This window comes from Megalobrama amblycephala, linkage group LG10 (genome assembly GCF_018812025.1).
Source record: "Megalobrama amblycephala isolate DHTTF-2021 linkage group LG10, ASM1881202v1, whole genome shotgun sequence".
Lineage (NCBI taxonomy): Eukaryota > Metazoa > Chordata > Actinopteri > Cypriniformes > Xenocyprididae > Megalobrama > Megalobrama amblycephala.
The window spans coordinates 37,352,633-37,379,622 of record NC_063053.1 but is presented as its reverse complement, the minus strand read 5'-3'; the positions used below and the strand labels follow the sequence as shown (position 1 = coordinate 37,379,622).

At 35.8% G+C, this 26,990-nt stretch overlaps 1 protein-coding gene across 1 annotated transcript; it reads left to right on the top strand.

Moving 5' to 3' along the window:
- The first annotated feature begins 1,034 nt into the window (after positions 1-1,034).
- polg2 (polymerase (DNA directed), gamma 2, accessory subunit) lies at positions 1,035-23,026 on the top strand. The gene is made up of 8 exons (XM_048206001.1): positions 1,035-1,757; positions 1,885-2,002; positions 2,137-2,242; positions 18,516-18,701; positions 18,815-18,955; positions 19,089-19,169; positions 22,175-22,275; positions 22,379-23,026. The coding sequence occupies exons 1-8, from the start codon at positions 1,322-1,324 to the stop codon at positions 22,542-22,544; spliced, it is 1,335 nt and encodes a 444-aa protein (XP_048061958.1). The 5' UTR covers positions 1,035-1,321; the 3' UTR covers positions 22,545-23,026.
- The last annotated feature ends 3,964 nt before the right edge of the window (positions 23,027-26,990 follow it).

The following is a 26,990-nucleotide window of genomic DNA, read 5'->3' as shown; positions in this document are numbered from 1 at the left end:
GAAAGGATTATTGCAGCTTCCATATCAGTGTATGGAATTTGCATTTAACAAACTATTATGTCTTTTTTTATATATAGCCTAATGTCTGTTTAGATGTCTGAAACCATAAACAAATAAACATTATGTGGTTGAAAACACTGAATAGTTGTGAAATATGAAAAGCACTGAGCGCGTCCATCTCTGGCTCAGCGCCAGCAGCGCAAAAGCAGGTTTGAATTTAGCAGTGATGCACTGAATGTTTTAATCACACCGGTGTGATCGTACGCATTAAAGGATTAAAATCGATCGTGTTTCGGGGGAGAAGGGGGATGAATTGAAACTGAGGGGGCAGTGCCCCCTTTTGCCCCCTCTTGGCGCTGGGCCTGACAAAACAGTTGATTATTTACGAACAAAGGTCTCATTTAAAAGAAAATATAAAGCTAAAATGTGATAGAGTTTGTAGCTTTTTTGATAGTTTGATACTGACTAAGTAGCCCTTATCAAAACTGCGGGGGTCCTGACCCCCTGTCTCCTGTGTCGGTCACATGATTTTGCCAAGTAAGACATGTTCCTGGATCAACATATTTTGTTGATCCTGGAACAACATTCCTGTCCAAAAATTTTGTCGTAACCCTATTCCTACCCCTTAACCTAATCCTATATACATAAAAATACCTAACTAATCATAATGATATATAATATATATATATATATATATATATATATATATATATATATATATATATATATATATATATATATATATATATCTTTGTTTACTATCATTATGATTAGTTAGGTATTTTTATGTATATAGGATTAGGTTTAGGGGTCGTCAGTGCTTAGAGGAAAAATAGTAATACCTAACTAATCATAATGATATATATATATATATATATATATATATATATATATATATATATATATATATATCTGTTTACTATCATTATGATTAGTTAGGTATTACTATTATTCCTCTAAGCACTGACGATCGCTACAGGCTCCAGTTCAGTAGATGGCGGCAACGCACCAAAATAAGGTTTGCCAACCGCCAACAATAAAAGAAGAAGGGTTTTCACAGCGCTTACTGAATGCAGCATGAGTTATTGCAGACTTGGATGCGCGAAAACAATATTTATCATCTAATGCAATACCGACATACGTACGGAACACGACTTACATATATTATAATAGTTCTTTCAAACCTGTCATAGCTGTGGTCTTATTAGCCTTTTTTTTATTTTGGACAGCTGCAGACAGCAAACTTTCACGCTTAATCTGGAGAATATATGTTGTTTTAATTCATTATTCCCAACTACTAACGCTTTAACCCTTTTGGAAAATGTTCCTTCACTACATCAGAAGGCGTCTGCAGTTTTTAAAAGAAAAGTTTCCTTTGTATCATCGGAATATATCGAAGTGCATTACTCGTGATGACAGTTCTGTTGAAACCAGCCTCTTGATGAAACTTTGCGCTGAGCGTTATTACATTTCTTCTGAAGCTTTTCACAGCAGATCATGTACATATGGTCCCTTAGGAACAGAACTGAAGAAAAACATTATTGAGCAGTGGACTTCAGCAATACGTTCAAGAGCATATGTGTTTGGGATAAATACTTCAGTGCTAAGTAGAACATGTAAGGAACCTGTCAGGATTGTTGACTTAAGGGCTCTTAAAGAAGTCCTTAACCAAGACAGTTCAACTAAAGAAGAAGCATCTCAAAAGATTCATAAACTTTTGAAAGACACTGCGTCTTTTCGGACGAGTCTATTTCAGGGTGAGTGCAGACCAGTCTTCACTATTCATACAGTACGCATACCCCTAAATTCGAGACCCTGTGCAGTCACACACTTGGCGTAGTCCATGCGATGGCTTTAGTCATCTGGATTTTTTGTCCCTTCAAGGTGCTTTGCAGCAGTATATTCAGGCTTTGCAGCTTGTGAATAGGACATTGCCCTTTGGACTGGCAGAGACAGGTCTGTGTCATCATTTCGATAATCAGCTCAGACATTCATCCGGTTGGTAAGTGAGGCCTGATTATCTTATTTTTATCAGCTGTGTTATAATGTAACGAAATAATGTAAATTAGTAATTATTTGAATCGCTTTGCCTTTACATATGATTGAAAATGTAACATTTTCGTTAACTTCTGTTAGTTCATTTGAGGTAACGGAATCATCTTTAGTCTGGTTCTGTTCTCCTCGGACTTCTTCACAGTGGATGGACTATTGGGCGCATCAAAGACTGCAGTGGTGGAGGAAGGTAAAAGCATGGCAGCACACATATGGGCGGATTGGGTAACGTTACTGACACTAATGCTGCATTTACACTGCACGATTGTCAAAGTTTTCAGATCAGTATTCCTTTCACACTACGCAACTATCTGGGGTAGCTTTTAGTTGCTGCTGTGTGCACATTGCACGATGGATCGACGACAGGGGGTTACACATTTCATGACTTTACTATAGGAAGAATCGCTGAGAACTCTGTCTGGTCCACAAACTACGATTCACAACCAAACACATAAGAAAAGTGATAAGGAAATAATGCAGGATTACGCGTGAGACTGGAATTATTAAAGATGTTAGCCCACAAGAAAGCATTAAATTAGATTTGATGAAACCTGTAGAAACCCTGAAATATGTCATGGGCGTTGGTGATGCATAGTCGATTCTCTCAGATCGCGTCTTTGATAATTCACACTGCGTGATTGTTAATGAACGAGTCCCGATTTGCCTCCAATTTCTGGGATTTGTAGGCGATTTCACAAAATCTGTCGGCGAGTAAAAATCTGGCCTAAAATCGTGCAGTGTGATCTCGGCATTAGAGCAGTGGTTCTCAACAGGTTTGGCCATGGGACCCACCATTTTCCCATTCAATTTTTTTTTTCTCAAATTTGGTTGACATAAAAGTACTGTCCCTCTTTACTTAAAGGGTTCACCCAAAAAATTCTGTCATTAATTACTCACCCTTATGTCGTTCCACACCAGTAAACTTCATTCGTCTTTGGAACACAAATTAAGATATTTTGAATTAAATCCGAGATGTATATTACTTGTCCATAGACAGCAATATAATATAACACTTTCAAGGTCCAGAAAGGTACTAAAGACATTGTTAAAACAGTGGATGTGACTACAGTGGTTCAACTTTAATTTTATGAAGGATGAGAATACTTTTTGTGTGCAAAAACAAAACGAAAATAACCACTTTATTCAACAATCTCTTCTCTTCCTTGTCATTATCCATATACACAGGTGACGCGGTAAGCACAGTGAAGGCTTCCGTGTTTACGTCTGAATGCTGGCTCAGTATTGGCCAAAGCTGGCCAATAATGAGTCGTCATTCTGACATAGAACATGGAGGTGCTGGACGTAAACAACATATGAGAATAACACAGAAGAGAAGATATTGTTGAATAAAGTCGTTATTTTTGTTTTGTTTTTGCCCACAAAAAATATTTTCCTCACAAAAAATATTTTCCTCGCTTCATAAAATTAAGGTTGGACCACTGCACTGCACTGTTGACAGTTTTAACTATATCTTTAGTACCTTTCTGGACCTTGAAAGTTTTGAATATATTGCTGTCTATGGACGAAACCCAAAAAAGAAATCCTTTTTTCACCCAAAAAAGAAATTTCTGTCATTAATTACTCACCCTCATGTTGTTCCAAACCTGTAAGACCTTCGTTAATTTCCAGAACACAAATTAAGATATTTTTGATGAAATCCGAGGGTTTTTTTTTTATCCCACATTTAACGTCCAGAAAAGTAGTAAAGACATTGTTGAAATGGTTAACGTGACTACAGTTTTTCAACCTTAATGTTATGCAACAAGAATACTTTTTGTGAGCAAAAACAAAAATAACGACTTTATTCAACAATTTCGTCTCTCCCCTGTCAGTCTCATATGCTGTTTACATTACATAGTGCAGGCTTCTGTATTCTACGTCAGTATTGTTCGATGCCATAGAGGGGCACTCGAGTTAGTGACTTGAACCCGAGTCGCATTTTAATAGGATCAACCTGAAATGACTTCAGACTTGACTCCATGAGAGAGATAGAAAGAGATGTTAATCCATTTATTACTTAAAAACTAAGCATATTTTAACGTATCACAATCAGCATGCATAGTTTTCTGTTGACTTAAACATTCCAAGGTTTGATATTTTCTGATGACTGTCATCAATAACAACGCTGCTGTATAACAAACCGCTGTATAACCAACCGTGACTGATGTCATCTTGCCCACTTACTGAAAATGACTAGTCTTGTTGCCAATACGATTGTTTTGTATATTGTAATGGATTATAAAGTAACAAGCTGGATGTACATTATCCCTTACTTCTTAGGACCTTTATTTCAAACAAAACAGATGATAGAAAGATCATATTTTTTTCTGTATAATACAACTTGACTTGATTTTTGAGTATGAGGTTTTTTTTTTTTTTTTTTGGCATGAAATGACTTGAGACTTTACTCTGACTCGTGACAAAAGACTCCAGACTTGACTCAGACTAGTGATAAAGACTTCAGACTTGACTAGGACTTCAGATGAAAGACTTGTGAACATCTCTGGCTGATGCTGTTCACGTGAGCAGCACAATGTTTGCGTGTGACGCTGACGCAGGAGCTGGCCAATATTGAGCCGTTGTTCTGACGTAGTACACGGAAGCCTGCACAGTCTATGTAACATAAACAGCATAGGAGACTGACAGGGGAGAGATGAAATTGTTGAATAAAGTCATTATTTTTGTTTTGTTTTTGCGCAAGTATTCTCGTCGCTTCATAGCATTAAGGTTTTTATTCTTTCTTTATATAGCGCTTTTTACAATACAGATTGTTTCAAAGCTTCACAGTGATAGTAGGAAAATTAATGGACAGATTATTTTGGCTTTACAGCAGCTCTAGGAAAAAGTTATTATCGATCTAAAGTAAGTTTTTGATTGAATCACTTCCGTTGTAAAAATCGTTATTTATTAACTCAGGTGTTGCTTAAATGACAACTAACTATTGACAAAAAAACTATTTTTTTTAAATGAAAACAGAAGACTTTTAATCCGTTCTTTGCCATTCATTTTCATGTTTAGTCTATAGGTATGCGCATTTAAATGTGTATGTGCACAGATGCTTAGTCTTTTTTACAAAGTGACATTGCCAAATTACTTGTCTGGCCTGCATAATACAGAATTATCAGTCGTTTCCACGGATCCATGCGAACTGGAATAATTTTGATAACGTTTTATCTATGCTTATGGAAAGAAAAGGGAAGGAGGCCTTCGCAGGGGATAGTTTAGTTGACACTTCAGGGCTGCATTGTCGCCATGTCTAGGTGCAGGTCCTTCATTTCATCTGGATATGGCCTGGATCTGAATGCAATGCAGTTTGTCCTCAAGTCCTGAATAGAGATTGGCCAAATTAAAACGAAAAACCGGACGACCAACTAATCAGAACCAGCTGTTTTTTGCTCCAATCACACGATTAGCAACCGATCCAATCCAATTCTGATTTATGGCCATTCAGCCAGTGCATCTGTACTTAATGTGGTTAAATTCACACACAGTTTAATTAATCAGAACCAGCTGTTTTTTGCTCCAATTGCACGATCAGCAACTGATCCAATCCGATTCTGATTTATGGCCATTCAACCAATTCATCTCTAATTAATATGGTTGAATTCACATAGTTTAATTACAGGACTCACAACCGCATTCTCTGCAAACCCCTGCTGTGTGAACCGGACTGTCACCCCATGTCACCTAGGTCTTTGTCTTCCATCGGAGCTGCATATATCTGTGTGGTCTGTGCATGACTCATTTGCTTCTCTCTCCACTCAGATATAAAAGCTGCTGTTGGTTAATTAAAGGGGACCTATTATGCCCTTTTTTAAGAGATGTAAAATAAGTCTCTGATGTCCCCAGAGTGTGTATGTGATGTTTTAGCTCAAAATACCCCACAGATAGTTTATTACATGTTAAAATTGCCACTTTTTGGGGTTGAGCAAAAACGCGCCATTTTAGTGTGTGCCCTTTAAATGCAAATGAGCTGTTGCTCCCGGCCTAAGAGGGCGGAGCTTCAAAAGCTGATGCTCTGAGCTCCGGTGACGCTAGTACAAGCCACCCCATCTGAATGATGGCCAAATCATTACTGATGAGTTTTATGAAGTTTATTGTACATCACACAAAACATGAAGCGAACGTTTTCACTCCAGAAAATCACCATAAGAGCTGAATAAAATGGTACAAGAAGTGCACATTAAAGTCTTTTATCTATAAACTGTCTCTCCCTTGTGAATTACACAAAAACACTCATTACAACTAACAGTAAACAAATATATACAGCCTTTTATGCCTTTTCGGGGATGCTTAATAAACTGGTAAACTTTATATCCGTAAACTACAACAACTAATAAAGTGCGCGTTCTATTATTAAAAAAAAAGTATTGGGTGGATTTTTACCATTATAGGCTGGTTATTTACACACACTGTGGACACATTTGTGTTCAAACACCTCATAAAAGTGAATTTTTTTTTTTTTTATAATGGGTCCCCTCTAAGTGGTTAACAATTATTTGGAGTTGTGCACAGCACTGCATATGCAAATTGGTCTGAGCAACTCGAAATATTATTGGGTCATTCCGTGTCAACTCATCCAGAGGTCCCTAGCTAAAAATTTTGATTTTGATAATGTATTTTCTGGTGAAAGTAGTACATAAATGAAGAAGAAAGCCAAAATGTTAAATGTCATGAATGTATATTTACTGAGTAATCCACTAATTTGTAGAGTGGGGTCAAAATGACAATTGAGCACTAAATGTGCTCAATTGATAAAGTACAGTCCTTTACGTCTGTTGAGATCTCAAAATTCTGGCCAGTTGATAATATCTAGAATATCAAAATCAACCGCAGGCAGTAGATCCTTTTCCTTTTTAGCACCTAAACTTTGGAACAGTCTTCCTAGCATTGTTCGGGAAGCAGACACACTCTGTCGATTTAAATCTAGACTAAAAACTCATCTCTTTAACCTGGCATACACATAACACATTATCTACTTCTATAATTCAAATCATGTAAATTGTTAGGCTGCATAAATTATGTCAGCCGGAACCGGGAATACTTCCCATAACACCTGATGTACTCACTACATCATAAGAAGAATGGCGTCTACGCTTATATTAGTCTCTCTCTGTTTATTCCGAGGCTTATGGTAGTCTGCCAGATGAGATGAAGGACCTGCACCCAGACACAATGACAACACAGTCATGAAGTGTCAACTAAATTATCCCCCGTGAAGGCCTCCTTCCCTTTCCTCTCCCTAAGTATAGATAAAACGTTATCTAAATGATTCCAGTTCGCATGGATCCGCGGAAATGACTAATAATTCTCTATTATGAGGGGAAGTAATTTGGCAATGTCACTTTGTAAAAAAGTGCTAGACTATGCGTCTGCGCACATACATACACATTCAAATGCAGTGGTGTAATGTAACGAAGTAATAATACTTTGTTACAGTACCTAAGTATTTTTTGGAAGAATCTGTACTTTACTTGAGTTTTTATATTTTTCAACTTGTACTTTTACTCCACCACATTTCCTAAATAAAATGTATACTTTTACTCAGATACATTTTCCCAAAGCATTTTCATTACTTACTTCAAAATAAAGTCAAAAGAACACAGACTGCAAGCAAGCACGTGCAAAGAAGTGCTCGCACAACCGCAGTTAATTTAATTTTCCCGGGTTGCATCTGTTGCTGGAGCGGCTGAGAAGAGTGCGCTTTCTTTACACATTACGAGAGCGGCCTCTAGATGCGAAATAAAAACTATCACTGATGCCTAGGAGAGTTTGTTTTGACACGTGACGTGAGGCTGCGCGCTGCACAGAGCGGGACACTTCAAAAACAGATTTAAACACATAGACTACAAAATGGTATGTTATACAGTGTACACTACAGTGCATGTTTTCATATCATTATGAAGTAATTAGTTTGTTGACTAGATGCTGCATTAGTGAAGAACAGTAGTATGTTTGCCATCGAGGATGTTAAAATTAGTAGTACCTCAAGTGGTTAAAACAATGTGACAAAAGCACTAACTGTTTAATGTCACGATTGTTACCATTCATTTGCATTAGTTTATATCCATTTGTTCGCTGCTATGCATTCATTATCCAGCGAAGTTGGATAATGGATATTTAAACTGTATTCTCATCATGCAACGACAGAAACATAAATCAGAAATGTATTTAATTTCAGTTCTTTTTTTTTTTTATCGGCACTGTAACATATTTTGACTAGATAATCATCAAGTTTTCTTAAATCGAGGCAAATAATGTGTGAAATTATACATATAATTGACCCATGCTATGCCTTTGTGTGTAAAGATGGTAATTTTTAAGCATGACTGTTTGGATTTATATGAAATGGTAACACTTTACAATAAGAGTCCATTTGTAAAATTAAATAAGGTTGATAAAAGTATTGTTCATTTTTAATTTCAACATTTACATTTTAACATTTTAAAGTTGTCTCTTACATTAGTTATAATGCACTATGAATAAACATGAACGATCAATGTATAATTAATATATTAGTATTTTTTTAATATTTAAAAATTACAATAAACATTTAATAAAAAAACATATTTTAATTCAAAGAAACAAAATGTAAGAGTTAAAACTGAACACAATCTTGCTGCTCAAACTGTGTATAGAACAATTTTGCTCCTTTTGTATTTTACATTTACTTGTACTTTTACTTTCAATACTTAAGTACAAAAAATATCACATACTTTGAAACTTTTACTCAAGTAACATTCTAAACAGTGACTTTAACATCTACCAAAGTCATTTTCTGGTAAGATATCTCTACTTTTACTCAAGTATGGTTTTCGAGTACTTTATACACCACTGTTCAAATGCGCATACCTGTAGACTAAAGTAAATGAATGGCAAGAACGCATTAAAAGTCTTCTATTTTCAATTAAAAAGGTGTAATTTAAAGGGCACCTATTATGCCCCTTTTTACAAGATGTAATATTGGTCTTGGGTGTCCCCAGAATGTATTTGTGAAGTTTCAGCACAGTTACTTTATTATAACCATTTGAAAATGTCATTTTTGGGGCCTGTTTTAAAAAGAGCTGTTTTGGTGTGTACCACCTTAAATATAAATGAGCTGCATATCCCCGCCCTGCCTTTGGATGAGGGCGTAACTTGCATACCTATGGCAATAAACAGTCGGTAAAAGCAGAATGGCTGAGAGTGAGAGACCCGCTGTTTTGTATGGCATTCAGCCGTACATGTTTGAACCGGAATCAGACCCAGATGATGAAGAGACTCCGGCAGAAGAAACACAATTGAGAATGGAGCAGGACGTCTCTGAATGGTTATTTGATACATTTATGTACTTATAGAGTTTTAATCGCGTCCCCTTTGCAATTATGGATGTGCAACACACACACACACACACACACACACACTGTGATAACGTTCGCGCAATTTTTTGAAACTACAAACACAAATACTGTGATAACGTTTGCTAAGTACAAACGAAATTATTTATGCGAGGGAACGGTTGCGTCATGTTGACATTACTTGTCGTACAGGTGCTTATGTGGCAAATGTGAGAGGATGGCTACAGAACCAGAAAATATATGCTGCAGGGAGATAGAACAGGTATTAATTTATTTACATTTGTAATTGTTGCTGCACGCCAATATCCCTCGTTCTACAGCTTCGTGTCGATGTGCTGGCGTTTGTATAAACATAGCAATTTTGATGTCTTGTCTTTACAGAAAACATACAGTTTTTAATACAATATCTTTAAAAATATATATATATATATATATATATACGTGTGGATACACACTATACAAACAAGGTTTAAATTATATACACAGACATTCTACGACGACGACAACAACTTTAGACGCATTTGTTATTGAATTGGCTGACATCGACTGAAATGACTATTTGCTCAAAAAACATTAAATACACTTACTTCTTCTGGAGGTGACGTTGGATCGCGAACAGTAGGCAACGATCCACACTTGAGGATTAACTTTGAAGCAAGACCTGCTTTGAATTGACCCTCGTTCTCAAAACAGTCAGTCAAAAAATGATTCGCGCAAACATAAACGTATTTTGGAATTTTGAGTGGCGCCTTTCCTTCGTAAATAAAATCCATCCACTGCGTTTTCAGTGGCTCTAATGTCGGAAGTAAGTGAAAACTACTATGTTCATTATTACATCCCACAACAGAACACTTATGTTTCTTAGGAGACATTACCGGCTGTCGTTGAAACAATGGAGGATGGTTTACAGATCACCGAGGTCGGGGTCTATGCCAAAACCAGATTGTCAATCAAACCACGTGGGTGGGGCTTAGCGCAATTCTACGTCACAGTGAGAGCAATCTTAGAACAGGGCGTTCTGAGACAGTGCTTATGAATTATTGAGATTGTAAAAAAAACACTGGGTGGATTTTTCTCATTCTAGGGTGGTTTTGCTCACACACTGCCAACACACATTTATGGTCAAACACCATGTAAAAGTGAATTTTGCATAATAGGTGCCCTTTAAGCGGCCCCTAAGTTAATAATTAACGATTTTTACAACGGAAGTGTTTAAATCAAAAACTTACATTTGCTCGATAATAACTTCTCTAGAGCTGCTGTAAAGCCAAAATAATCCCTTCATTCATTTTCCTATTATCACTGTGAAGCAGCTTTGAAACAATCTGTATTGTAAAAAGGGCTATATAAATGATAATGACTTGACTTGATTTTCACCTGAGATTTGGAGGCAGATTACAGGGGGTTAAAAATGACTACAGGGGGTTAAAAATGAGATTGGTGGGTCTATTAGTAAAATCTTTTGACTTTAGCAATCTTTGCTGCAGAGAAAAATGGGAAAAAGCACTTCTGTTTTTTGATCAAAGTTTGCATGCCTATAACTCGAAGTATTAAAGATATCTTAATTAAGATTCTGTGCCCAGTTGCATATAGCACCTTAAGTGTAATTTCCCCTTAAGATCACCCTTATGCTGTGTTCACACCAAACGCGAATAGAGCGTCTGGCACAAATGATTTCAATGTTAAGTCAATGTAAAGAGGAGGCGTCTGGAGGTCTCGCGGCGCGAATGAGGCGTTTAGCGCGGCGCGGAAGACGCGAATTCGCCTCATTCGCGCGAACTTGATGAAATTACATATGTAGCACATATCTTATATGGTCATTAAAAGTGTAAACGTCGCACTTGCACTCACGTTCGAGCTTCCAAAACAGCCTTATTCATATGGATGTCTTTCAATGAATGGACATAAATGATAGAATATTAAAAATATCTTATTTGTTATCCAAAGATGAATGAAAGTCGAATGGGTTTGGAACGACATAAGGGTGAGTGAATGACGGCAGAAATCTCAATTTTGAGTAAACTATCAATTTGAGTTTCTTGGTCTTTCTTTTTCATATTTAGTTTTCTTTTTTGTTTTCCTTATCCATCTTATGTTGTTTTCTGTGAAAACTTAGCACGATCTGTATTAACATAACGTGTCCATGACAATGGAATTTTATAACGGCAAAACCTGGGTTGCTGTCATGAAACACTTAACAGTTTAAGGAATTATATGCAACACCCTTAAGTCATTCCATTAGGCCACACTCACACTTGTCAGTCCTGTATTTGAGTCCTTAATACGGTTACGTTTACACGCAGTCACTTTGAGAGATCACTTCCGGCATCAGAGTGCAATTTCAGACCTCACACACCTTCATACATATATATATATATATATATATATATATATATATATATATATATATATATATATATATATATATATATATATATATATATATATATATATATATCACACACACTGTATAGGTCTACTTAATATTCAAATGGAATACTATACTCGTATTGTACAATTTTATTGTATAATATTAATTATTTTTGTGGTAGAAAATGTTGTGGTACCAAGGCTACTATAAAGGGGGCCCTTGGGTTTGCTATAGCCCTAGGGCCATACATGTTCTTAATCCGGGCCTGTGTATATAGTCTGTAATCTGTGGCGTTCCAACGACTCACTTGCAAAGCACATGTGAAGGATGTATTGGTGGAACGTGAGCGATGTACAAAGCCTGTAATTTACATAATAAATGATAGTTTAGCATTCATATACATCACATATATGGAAATAGTTGGATTTGTGCCGAATTGGAGAGGTAGACGACGTGTTCTTTTTTTTTTTTCGTTATGGTTCAGTCTTGCTACAGTTTATAGGATTTGTTGCCTATAGCTATAGAGGGTATGCACATTACTTCACTGTCAGCCGTTGTGACTGCAGTTATGCATCAAAATCAAGCACATATAAATGTCTGGAAACACGATTCCTGGCTGCATGTCAGTATCCATGGATTACTGGATCTTTGGTAAGTTGTAACAAAAACACTACTGAGTCCAACCTTTAGTTTAATTGTTTGTTTTACTTGTGCTTTCGCAGTTTCCCCTATTAAATCCAACCATGCAGCAGGCTCTTTTGCCACTCAGTCCGGCTGAGGGGGCGTGTTCTGGCGGGAAAGTGACGTCAATGCGTACCCTCTGTGTTTATAGTTTGTTTACTTTTTAAACCGTCTAACTAGGGCTGGGCGATAAAACGATAACGATATGTATCGCGATAGACACGTGATCGATATCAATAAAAAATGTGTTCGATAAAACGTTCGATATTTTTTTTTATTCTTCGTCGGAAGAAAACAGAGGTTGCGAAGCAAGTTTGGTTGCATTAACAAAGGCACTCGCTCTCTGGTAACCTAGCAACTTAGGGAGTGACACGCTAACAGCCAATCATGTAACAGTATCAATTTTGGTTGCGCCATTTCGTTGTCTTGTGCTGGTCTGCTGGATTCCTCTTCAGTAACCGGCGACTGATAAGCAGAAAATGAGTGCTGCAGCGAGCGAGGAAATTGTAAATAAAAAAGGAAAAGTGTTCATTGTGACTTTAGACTAGGGTGACCACCTACTATTGATCTGTTGCAGGACAGTAGATGTGATTTTGTGGGACATGAGACAGATACATTTACAACTATTACGGTATGTAAATATTGATTTACATTTGTTGGCAAACTTGGCATATGCGCCGATTAATGTTTCTGCCGGTGGGTGCCCACACTATAATGTTGCGCTTATGGCAACATTAAATCCTGGAGAGAATACAATTCTAGATTCACGGCTGCACATGCAGGAGGACAAAAGTTTGAGCGCGCAGATGTGATATCTGAGCGAGAGCGCGCGCGCGTCCAGTTTTGTGCAAGGGAATCCGCCTGTGAGTGGAGAGATTGCTCGCGCATTTGATGTGCTCTCGACATTTTTCAACATAATAACGCCATAGAACCTGCATTAGATGAAATATTGACGTGAGAAGAAAGTCGTGTCTGAATTTTGCAATTTTGTATTGGTTGAAACAAATGGAGAATATCTCGTTTTTCTGTAGGTGCTTGACCATTTCCATGTGTGGCACTTGATCGCCGCCGTTCGTTGGAAATATTTAACATCAGGATGGATGCTTTAAATCATCGATTTGGGCAGCTTTGAGCAGCTCTTGAGGTTCTTATCCAGTATGTGAGATGAAATCCTTGCTGGTGTAGTTGTGTTAACTGACTTATATTTCTTATTGTGGTATTGTAATTTCAGGGATGAAAAAAAAAAAAAACAGACAAACATAAAATGCGGGACGGGTGGTCGCCCTACTTTAGACTTATGTTTTCATTTTAATTATTTGAGTTTTCCATGGTTGTTGACATTTCTGTCTTAACTGAGAGGATTATGATCAGAGGAAGGTTAAGTTTAAAATGAAAATGTTTAAATGTAATATATTTTTCTCCTGGTCCTTATTTTAAATGGGTCATAAAAAAATCAATAATTATCAATATCGACCGATATGAAACACTGATATCGTGATACAGTTTTCAACCATATCGCTCAGCCCTACGTCTAACCGATAGTATTAATTGGTCAAAATTCTTGGTTAACAGTTAACCAGTCAATTGACCCTTCGCAAAGACCCGCCCCCCTTAGTTACTGTTGCTTTGTCCGACAAGCCGTGGCGCTGTCACACCACACGCAGTGAAAGCAAAGAGGACACTGACAACATGTAGACAGACAAGACAAAGCAGGTTACTTATAATATTAAACAAAGTCCCAGCTTTCAAACTGTGTAGTTATTAAAGAAATTCAAACAATAAAAAACGTTTTGTGGCTCTTTAATGTGTCGTGACCATAGTCGTGACAGATTGCTGTAGTGCCTCAGCTCAAGAGGCTCGTAAATCGATCATCTCTTCCTACTAGTCCATTTATAACATCAAATAAACATGAATGAACATGAGAAAGAATGTTGTTTCAAATGTGGAAATACGTCAGTATACACAATTTTTCAAGTTTAACTCCACCGAGGTTAATCTTCTAACTACTGGCTGCTTTGTCGGACAAAATGGTGGATGCGGCGTTCTGATTGGTTAGATCTCTTGTCAATCAAACTCCAGGTGAAGGGTCAATTATGAACATCCCTAATTAAAACTTTCCAATGCGGATGCTGTGCTTTATTTTCGCCACAATTCTCTCTCTCAATGAGTGGTGTTCTGGCTGTAGCATGTTTCATTTTTTTCATTTGAAAATAATAATGGCCATGTTCTGTGGTGAAGCCTCGTTTTTTTTTTTTTTTTGATGCATAGCTATGTAAGACAACCTACATGTGTTTTTTTTTTTTTTTTTTTTTTTTTTTTGGATGTATAGCCCGTTTTGTTAGGGCTGCACAATTAATCATATTTTAATCGCAATAACAATATCTGCTTCTCTCGATTGATTACAAGTAATCGTCACAATATTGGCCCGCTCATTATTTATCCTGAAAACGTGTTTTTTCTTTGGGATATGCTTGTGGTTGCCAGATGCACATGCTCCCTCTAAATGCGGAAGAAGTGCTGATGATCTGAAAACAAACATGTGCTTTGTAGTTTAGCGATCTTCACAGCGAAATTCTGCTTCAATGAAAGTGTCATACAGCCAGTCTTTGTTTCTTCGCATACCACTTGTACTATTTGTGTGACTAAATCTGCCATGATCAAACCTTCAGCGATGAATTTCAACAAATGCAACATGGATCTCCACTTTACTGTTTGCAGAATGCTCTTTTGCAATGACAGTTCAATTGGGAAAATGAACATAATTTGGAATTATTGGAAATAATATTAGGAGTCTCGCAGTTTTATCTTTTGAAGTTCCTAAAGGTTTTACCAGTTTTCATAATGTTAATCAGTTGATCATATATTGCCTCTGGGACGTTCTAAAACGCTTAACATGAAAAAGCTTAACGTGGCTTAATTGACTAAAACAGTGTTATTAACAAACCAAACTTAGTGAACACCATACTAATAAAGCATATTATGTACAGAAAAGCAGACGAGCCCAGGATATGAACGCAACATGTTTGATGAAACATTTTCCTCCCATAAAGAAAATGCTTATCATGGCTTAATGTACTAAGACAGTGACATTAAAAGACCAAACTTAGTAAACACTATACTGATAAAGCATACTATACAGAAAAATACTTAAGTAAATACTCAGCACATTTAAGCCACGTTAAGCGTTTTTCACGTTAAGCATTTTAGAATGTCCCTAGCCAAGGACATTTAAATATCAAAAAGCATCATTCTTTGCTTTACAAATTTGCAGGGCAATATAAATCTGTGGTTTGTTTCATTTGCAAACGAATTGTGTTACTTTTAAAATCTAATGTGAACACAGATTACAAAGCGCTAACCAAAACCATATGTTTTGTATTGATTTACCATCTAATGAAGTTATCATAGTTGGTTAAATGAAGTCGGTGTGCCACCTACAGGCCTTTTGGGTGAAGTGTAGGTTGGTAAATAACGTGCAAAATGGCCATAACTACATTACCCTTTTTGATATAATAATCGTGATTAACAGTTTAACCATTATCATGCAGCCCTACATTTTGTAAGCAGCAGAGCAGCTCTCCTCAGCTTGTCAAAAATGGCTTTTTACTGTGGTAGTGCTAATAAACGTTTAAACTAACATTGTGACATGCTTATTAGTGTTTTATATCTATAGATTTTATTGTAGACAAGTCAAGTGTTGATTTTAGTCTACATCGATCAAACATGGTTAACTCACTCGGCCGCTGCGGTCATCATTTTAAGAAACAAACTTGAATTTAACAACAAAGTACTGTTCTAAACATTTTTTCTAAATTAACTTAAAGGAACAAAAAGAATTACAACTAATTTTCCATTTAAAAACAAAACTGAACTATTTTAATGGCTGCATCAAAGGCTACATTATGGGGAGGATTAAAAAAAAAAGAAAAACACTGGCTCCAGTCGAGCTCGGGCTGAGAATTCTGACAAGCTGTCGGACTCTTAACTCGGGCAAGTCATGCCTGTCACTTCAAAAGTATTAAAGATATTTCAATATGAATTTAGATTCTGGTTCTTAGCTAACTCTTCTTTTGAAATCCTCATTTTCAAGGTTCAATCCCATAGATATCGGGATCTCAGTGCGGCTCCATATTCAATTTGTTGAATTTTACCCATTTTCAGTGGTCAAAACCCTAAATGTGGTTCACTTTTCACACAGCTAATAGTTATTGCATTTACAGGGTAATGTCTGAAGAATAAATAATGTTGAAACTAGAAATGTATCTTGTTTCCCTCTATCAAAACAATCGCATACAAACATTCCTCTCTGAGTGCCAAAAATCCACTGGTCAAGTTGAGGCGCATTAACTTGCTCTCAAAAGTCTATTTATTAGAATCTGTATTTTAATCAGATATCTTTAACACTTCCTGAGTTACAGACATGTAAACTTTTGAAAAATATTTTTTGGCACTCAGAGAAGTATGTTGTATGCAGATATTTTGATTAAGGGAAACAGGATACATTTCTAGTTTCAGTATTATTTGCTCTTCAGACATTCCTCTTTAAACACAATAAGCATCAGCAAATTTACCCACATTTGGTTTTTGACCATTGAAAATTCAACAATTTGGACATTGAGTCGCATTGGGATCCCCATATCTATGTGATTTAAACCATATAGGGCCCCAGTACAGTACTATGCTGATGATGAAATTTGTGTAATGACACTGTACCCTAGCATACCTGTAAAACTGTATACTTTGTTTGTTTTTTTTTGTTTTTTTTTTCACCAACAGAGGGGGCTATGTTTACATCTGAACGGTGGCTCAGTATTGGCTGGCTCCTGTGTCAGCATCACACGCATGCGTCATGCTCCTCACATGACCAGGATGTGTTTGATGCTGACGCAGGAGCCAGCTAATACTGAGCCGGCATTTGGACGCAAACAAAGAAGCTCTGTAAACAGCGTAAACGTAAACAGCTTGTCTCTCTTGACGGGAGAGACAAATTTGTTGAATAAAGTTGATATTTTTGTTTTGTTTTTGCACACAAAAAATATTCTCGTAGCCTCATAACATTAAGGTTGAACCACTGTAGTCATGTTGACTTTTAACAATGTTTTTACTACTTTTCTGGACATTGAATGTGGTAATTTCATTGCTTTCATTAGAGGATAAAAAATATCTCTCGGATTTCATCAAAATATCTCTTAATTTGTGTTCTGAAGATGAATGAAGGTCTTAGGGGTGTGAAACGACATGAGGATGAGTAATTAATGACAGAAATTTCATTTTTGGGTGAACTAACCCTTTAATGAATTTAAATTGACAGCCCTAAATAGTAGGCTATATGATACCAACAAGAATAAAAAAAAAAACAACAAAGAAAAATGTATTGTCGTTTTTTTTTTTTTTTTTTTTTCATAGATAACAAAAAGAGATTTCAGTGACATTTTGACTACTAAACTAGGAAATCTCCCCGGTTTTCAGGTAGTTGAATATGTGATTTTTTTTTATTTATTTATTTATTTATTTATTTATTTATTTTAATACTGCAGGCACTTTCGAGACACTGCAGAGTTAATTCCCCCAGATAAACGAGATCACTTGATTGATTTTTTTTTTTTTTTTAAGTAGTTCTAGAAGCCATCACTAATATTGCCTTGGCCATTTTAGGATTTAACTACAATTCTCTGTGTGCACAGACATACCACCTGGCAGAGTGCACTGTTGGTTACAGACTTTTTATTTTTTTTTATTCATATGTTTTAAACAATTTCTTTATTTGTGGAAAAAAATGCTATAGTAGGATTACAGTGCAACTAAAGTATAAATCATGTGTTTTTATTTTTTATTTTTAAGTTAAAATTATTATTTTTTATTATATTTTATTAAATATGTAATAATAATAATAATAATAATAATAATTTCATTGCAGTAATGTTGTGCTCTGTGTTATATATTATCTTTTCTTTGTGACTCCATATTGACCATGCCATGAAAAACCATATTGGTCAGCCCCTACAAGTATATGAAATATTTTTAAGGAACATTGGTGTAGTGTAGAGATAGAATTTCTTGAACACCTACTGCAGTTTGCTTTAGGCCCGTCTGACTTCAGCATGTGCAATGTGGTGGATGAGGAACTGAAAGAGGGGACATCTCATGGTGTTAAAGTCCTTTATAAGTTCCCCTGGGGCTCAGAGACCCTGGAGACACTGTGGAGCCTGGGGGATACACAACTGCTAAAGTCTCACCAAGGAACTTGCACCAAACTACAGGTAAGAGCAAAGCAAACTTAGATAATGTTTGTGTAGTTTAGTTTGTCAAATTAACTTTGTTCAAAACTATATTTTATGCACAAGGGTAAATTTCATGTAGATGTAAATTTCAGTGCAGAGATGGAAGAAAGTCTGTAGTTCCTCATGTCATCTCTGTCAGTGCAAATATGGATCTTGGAATGCTGGCTTATCTATTTAACTCATTTCAACTTCTGAAAAAAAACGACAGCAAACAGAAGCTTCATCAGAGGACGGTGAGTAAGCTTACAGTTTCCCTATTTTTTATTTTTTTTATTTTTTATTTTTTTTAAAAAAAATATGCTTAATGTGTTATTGTTAATGTAAAAAAGTCAGAGAATCTGACCAGGGTTTCTTTGCGTTGTTCAGGTTTTAAAGCTTCATCCCAGTTTAACTCCAGTGAAAGTGGCTTTGGATATGGGACGAGGCTCTAATACAGAGCTTAGACAGGTACAGAGGGATAAACATATAACTATATTTATAATTATTACTGTCTCTTTAAAAACTACAGTTGAAAAGCTCAGGATCAGTCTTGTTTACCTTTATTTTGTTTTTGAAAGAAATTAATACTTTTCAGCAAGGATGCAATAATCGCTAAAAAGTGAGAGTAAAGACTTTTACATTGTTAAAAAAAATATTTTTCCCCCCATTTATCATTCTAGTCAAGAATCCAGAAAAATACAGGTGCTGGTCATATAATTAGAATATCATCAAAAAGTTGATTTATTTCACTAATTCAAAAAGTGAAACTTGTGTATTATATTCATTCATTACACACAGACTGATATATTTCAAATGTTTATTTCTTTTCATTTTGATGATTATAACTGACAACTAAGGAAAATCCCAAATTCAGTATCTCAGAAAATTAGAATATTGTGAAAAGGTTCAATATTGAAGACACCTGGTGCCACACTCTAATCAGCTAATTAACTCAAAACACCTGCAAATGCCTTTAAATGGTCTCTCAGTTTAGTTCTGTAGGATACACAATCATGGGGAAGACTGCTGACTTGACAGTTGTCCAAAAGACGATCATTGACACCTTGCACAAGGAGGGCAAGATACAAAAGGTCATTGCAAAAGAGGCTGGCTGTTCACAGAGCTCTGTGTCCGAGCACATTAATAGAGAGGCGAAGGGAAGGAAAAGTTGTGGTAGAAAAAAGTGTACACCCTGGAGAGGATTGTAAAACAAAACCCATTCAAAATTGTGGGGGAGATTCACAAAGAGTGGACTGCAGCTGGAGTCAGTGCTTCAAGAACCACTACGCACAGATGTATGCAAGACATGGGTTTCCGTTGTCGCATTCCTTGTGTCAAGCCACTCTTGAACAACAGACAGCGTCAGAAGCGTCTCACCTGGGCTAAAGACAAAAAGGACTGGACTGCTACTGAGTGGTCCAAAGTTATGTTCTCTGATGAAAGTAAAGTTTGCATTTCCTTTGGAAATCAGGGTCCCAGAGTCTGGAGGAAGAGAGGAGAGGCACACAATCCACGTTGCTTGAGGTCCAATGTAAAGTTTCCACAGTCAGTGATGGTTTGGGGTGCCATGTCATCTGCTGGTGTTGGTCCACTGTGTTTTCTGAGGTCCAAGGTCAACGCAGCCGTATACCAGAAAGTTTTAGAGCACTTCATGCTTCCTGCTGCTGACCAACTTTATGGAGATGCAGATTTCATTTTCCAACAGGACTTGGCACCTGCACACAGTGCCAAAGCTTCCAGTACCTGGTTTAAGGACCATGGTATCCCTGTTCTTAATTGGCCAGCAAACTCGCTTGACCTTAACCCCATAGAAAATCTATGGGGTATTGTGAAGAGGAAAATGCGATATGCCAGACCCAACAATGCAGAAGAGCTGAAGGCCACTATCAGAGCAACCTGGCCTCTCATAACACCTGAGCAGTGCCACAGACTGATCGATTCCATGCCACGCCACACTGCTGCAGTAATTCAGGCAAAAGGAGCCCCAACTAAGTATTGAGTGCTGTACATGCTCATACTTTTCATGTTCATACTTTTCAGTTGGCCAAGATTTCTAAAAATCCTTTCTTTGTATTGGTCTTAAGTAATATTCTAATTTTCTGAGATACTGAATTTAGGATTTTCCTTAGTTGTAAGTTATAATCATCAAAATTAAAAGAAATAAACATTTGAAATATATCTGTGTGTAATGAATGAATATAATATACAAGTTTCACTTTTTGAATGGAATTAGTGAAATAAATCAACTTTTTGATGATATTCTAATTATGACCAGCACCCGTATATCATGATTTCCACAAAAATTAAGCAGCACAGTCATTCTAACATTGATAGTAATTCAAACTTTGACCATCCAAAACAAAAAATATCAGAAATAAATGTAGATATTTAGATAATAAATATAGATTATCAAAGTCACAGCTTGTATCGAAATATATTTGTTATTGAATCTTATTATCAATCATTGTTTTTTATTCTGTTACTTCATTGTCATTTTCAAATGTAGCTCACTCTAAACGTAAAGAGTGTTGGTAAACACATTGAAGATTTATTTATAGTCTGTCATTTCATAAAGTGATCAGCCATTTCCTCACAAAAGTGAGCATACTGAATTCATTGTGTTGAAGCCAAAGCCAAAGACAACCTGTTCTCATTCCAGTGGCCTCGTCTGTTAGGGCTCCATTCACACTCCAGATAAAAAGCACCACATAGCAACTAGGACAGTCACACACTGGACGTGTCATTCTCTACTTGCATTTGCAAGTTCAAGGTGGCAGTCAAAACAGTGAATCTTATCACCAGTATACAGGCAAAAGTTTAATGAAGTGTCATCAACGAGTTTGAAAGTTTTTGAAAAATAAGTGCAAATGATGATCTAGTGAAAGAGTGATCTATATTGTAACAATTCTGAAGCATAGACTTTATTCCAGCCACACAGTTGTAGTAGTAGTTGGGCACCCCTGACAGATGTATTCTAATTTTATTTATTTGACTGTCTTTACACTCACTTTGCGAAAACATAATGAAACATAACCTGCAAAACTGGCCAGTGAATTGATTGCGTTACCAGGCATGGTACTTAGGTAAATATAATGTGCATTGTAGCACCTATAATCTTTGTGAACTGAAACAAATTTAAACTTTTTTTTTTTATTATTTATACGAATCTTAAACTATGAGAGACTCAAACCCTCTCCATTTTGAATTGACCCAAAAACTGGAACTTTTAACAGTATTGACCATTTACTTTTGGATTAAAATTCTAATCTCAAACTTTTAGTCTAAAGAAGTCTAAGAAACAAGTGTGCACAATCTGTAATCTCTAATCTGGTGATTTTGTAATACCAATACATGTACGTTAAAAAAAAAAAAAAAAAAAAAAAAAGGTAAATTAAAAATGGTCACGCAACCTACTTTACAAATTTGTGGACCACTTAATATGGACTGACCCTAAGACAAATGTCTCTCTAAAGGTTTGTGAGGGTTTGCTCCAAGAGTTTCTTGAAGTTGGAATTTCCACATGGCCTGGATACTTGGACACAATGTCATTATCTCTGGAGAATTTACACACAAAGTAACTGACTCTATTCATATTTTCTATACAATACGGAGTCATTTTTTGAGTAAAGTTTTCATGATGAAATTAATGTTGAGAGAAAGTTTTCTTTATGCTGCAGGTATGATGAAATGGGTGTCCTCTTCACAGTGATGGTCAGTGAGAGTACTCTAAAAAGTGGCCTTCTGCTGGTCCGTAACAGAGATACCACCATCAGAGAGACCATGCACATCTCAGAAATCAAATGCTTCCTGCTCAAATACATATCTGCCTCAGAAAATATCTGACTTTTATCACCTGTGTCTCAATGGAGTACATCTTGTAAAGTACTGTAATGTGGTGATATAACTGTTGGGAGTATTGTGACTGTTACAAAATGGTTACTCTGCTTATGTAAAATGATGGTATTAGTGTATGCCATTTGAAAAAAAAAAAAAAAAATTCATATGAAACTATCAAAAGTTCCATCCTGAAATGTTTGACCATGTTAACTAATATATACTCTATATCTGCCACTTTGACTTTGCTCCAGAGTTTATGTTAATGTTATGTGGTAGGAGTTTAGTGGTTAAAAATCTGGCCCAGATAATCAAAGATTTAGGTTTCTTACACATTTTGCAAAGTTTGGAAAATGCAATGTCACCTATATTTTAAAGGTGTGAAATATGCTTGAATTTTGAATGACGTCCTTGAAAGTGTTTGATATATGTTCTTAGAATGTTCAGTGTGAGTAAAAAAAGAAAAAATAAATTTTATGTTATGGATCCCATGCACATCGTGAGTCTCATTGCTTTGCGCAAGTAGGTTACATGTGATATATGGGCCCACTTGGACGCTGGGGGGACTCAAATAACTTTGGATTTTTAATTTTTTTTATACAGGGACACATTTTAACCATTAATCATGTAATGGTTTTAAAATAAAATTTAAATATTTAATAATAATAATCCACACATAAGATGAAGTCACATGCAAAAGTATTTTGGATTAAGCTCATCTGAATTTAGTATAGTCTACATGTTTACTTTAATAGTAGATATTTACATAGGAAATAAAAACCAAATTACCCTCCTAAGTTTTTCTGATGATGGAGCATACTGCCATATAAAATATCACGTAATCGTGGCACTGCCAAAATTATGTACACTATATGTACATAATTTAAATTTTCGCATTTTATTTGTCTTATTTTTGTGAGTAGAATGAGTAAATGAGGGCTAAATCTTTTAGAGATTTACATAGGAAATAAAAACCAAATTACTCTCTTCAGATTTCTGACAATGAAGCATACTGCCATATAAAATTTCACATAATTTTTTTCCTTCCTTGTGGAACGAGCGTTTCACTCGTTTTGGTGTACTCTCCATTCAGAGTGTTACATTATAAATAATCTTCCTCATTAGTTTCATCTCCTTAGCATACCAGATAGCTTAGAAGAACTTGATGTTGCAACAGAATCTATTGACACTCTCTTTTCCAGAACTTCAGACACAGTTGCTCCTTTGCGCTTAAAAAAGATTAAAGTAAATAGTCTGTGGTACAACAAGCACACTCGGGCCCTTGAAAGAGCAGCCAGAAATATGGAGTGCAGTTGGAAGAAAACAAAACTAGAGGTTTTTCACATTTCATGGAGAGCGAGCATGATTGCGTACAGAAAGGCCTTAAAAACTGCTAGATCTGATTATTTTTCAACCCTCTTAGAAGAAAACAAACATAAAGGTATTTCATTGATACAGTGGTTAAATTAACAAGAAATAAAGCTTCAACACCAGATGTTTCCAAACAGCACAGCAGTAATGACTTTATGAACTTCTGTACTTAAAAGATTGATAATATTAGAGAGAAAATTATAACTACACAACTGTCTACTACAGTATCACATCAGTGCATTGTAGTGTCCCTGAGGAAAAACTCAATTCATTCATTGCTACACTGTAAAAAATGATTTTATGGCTAAGTAAATAAAACAGGAAAAATCATGCATCTTTTGCTAAGAATAATTTTGTAAAAATGAAAACACTAGAATATTTAGTAAAATCTAAATACATATTCAATTTTTACTAGCAAATATTAGACATCCAACAGATAAGTAAATTTTACTTGTGATTCTCTGGCATATTTACACAAATTAATAAAGTACTTGAAGCAAATTAAAAAAATCGTGTAAAATGTATGTCTTTAATCAAGGAATCTGCACGTGCGGAAAGAAGAAAACCCGCAATCATGGAGGGCTGCTCCAAAACTCCATTCCATCTGCTTTCGACAGGTAAGCAACAGTAAAAACTGCATTATATTATGATTTTTTTTTAAATTTAATTTATTCAGTAAATGTAATTTGATTCGATGATTGTGTTGTAATCACTAAATTTTGCACATTTAAAATTTAGACTGTTCTTAATGACGAGTTAGCTTCGTAAAGCCTTTCGTTAGCCTTTTAAGTTTAATATATATATATATATATATATATATATATATATATATATATAATATATATACGGCTAAAACCTTGCATGTGTAACGACTGAGACAAATCAGACACAATTATTTGTTATAGTTAATCAATAATTGTTTAAAGCACTCTGGGGCCTGTCCCCCATCCCCTGAGAAGTTCTTAGTTACAAGTTTTATTGCACTAAAGAATGTGGTTGCCACATTGAGAGCAGAGAAGAGACACATGAAAACGTGCATCTTTCCTGCATTATCCCCACATAACACAGACTCTCTTGCATTAATGTATAGACAGACTGTTCTATAAATGAACATGCACATCCCCAGGAAATGGTATCCATTATTACCGTTGCTGTATTACAATCATTGTATTCACATGTTTTATGATACATTTAAGGTAACTTCAATTATGCCATGTTTAGTGTCTATGGGTTCGTATCGGGAAGACTTAAGATTTAAGATTTAAATGTTTGTGTATGCAGTATGTCCATACCTGTGCAACACATCAGTATTACAAGAACATTTAATAGTTCTTCAAAAACTCAGCCAGTTAATCTTGCTCAGTCGTAAAAGCCCTGACAGGAGGCGTGTTGTCACCCGGAAATACAACATCTTCATTGGTCCGGTCAACAACTAGGAGGTGTGATTTTGACCAGAGGTTAAAAGCCAGTGAACAATGCCACTCCCTCTCTTTCCTTGCTTCTTGGATGACTGAAGAGACCCCCTTCTTGCTGCAGGCCTTGGCCTACAACCCAGCCATGTGTTCATCTATAAGTTGTTTCATAGTACTTCATCTAACACAGAAGATACTGGCAACAACTTCGGACTGAATCAAGATTTCTCCTCAGCCTGCAGATCCGATGCTCCTCAGCCTAAAGGCATCTTGCAAGTATCGTACATTTGAACACTAAACAGCGATTTAGTATTAATTTGTAAAACTTACCTTTGTCAGCAAAGGTGTTTTTATTACTGAGGAAACTGATGATTCTTTTCCAGATTGTCTTTGACTTTCTCTTATAGCTCCATTAACTGTTCCACTTCCGGTTCAACTCTGTCATTGCTCATTCTTACTTACGTATGTGTGTGACCTGCATGTATTTTATGTGTTTGTTAGTTTAGTTATGTGTTTGTGAGTTAGTTAATAAAGAATTGTGCACAATACATGTTTGGTTCTGACTCCGTCTGCTAATAAATTGCCTCTTAAGTGATTTAGATCCTGACTACATGCTCTGAGTAGTACTGTACAATAAGAACGTTGTTTTTCCATAACCTGTAAATGGACATTTCTTAGAATTAGTAAACAATCAACACTGAGTGTCCACTGGATGAACAGGTTAATTGACTGTAATATTAATCTTAATGTAGCTACATCCAGTTAATCTGATTAACTGATTTACATATTCGTAATTAATCATAATTAATAATCATAATGAGTTATGAATAATTATTAATATTTCCCCTTTGAGTTAATTCGCTACACATGGGTTACTTAAATCGTGATCTTTTTGTTTAATGTGTTATTTTGCAGCCACAAATTAACGATAACGTCACGTGAGCATGTTTATGTTTCCTCATTTTAAATAACGTTAAGTTGTGCACAATAGAATTCATTCTTTATTAAATAGTTTCTCAAGATTTACTAAATTGAGGGAACGAATTACTAATTCGTGGTCACGATATATTTATCCACATGTTGTGTGCCACATGCTAGCATTAATGTGAGGAAATGGAGACGAGAACTTGTACGGTCATGCAGGATGTTTTAATGTGTTTGATCTGATTTGGTACGTTATAGCCTATAGTTATGACATTTTGTTGTTGAGTTTCTTTTAATCACTTCATTTAACAAAAGTTTTGTGTGATCTCATTCTGGGCGACAGGCTGAACAGTAAAAACTGTAAAACTCAGATGCTTCTGGGGGTTGTTTTTATGTCTCCATTTCAACAAAATTCCCCATTAGTTTCATTTTAAAATGAGTGAAATGAATAATGTTTGCAAATACTATTAATTTAAAAATATTTGCTGTTTATTGATTTTGTTTTTTGTCTGTTTTCTTAATTTCAGAATCCTTTGTGCCTTTGCTGTAAACCAGTCGAGAGGGACAGAAGAGAGAGACCGAACACAATGAATTATTGCTCTTAAAGGGTTAGTTCACCCAAAAATAAAATTTCTGTCATTAATTATTCACCCTCGTGTGGTTCCACACCCGAAAGACCTTTGTTCATCTTTGGAACACAAATTAAGATATTTTTGATGAAATCCGAGAGGTATATGACTCATCCATA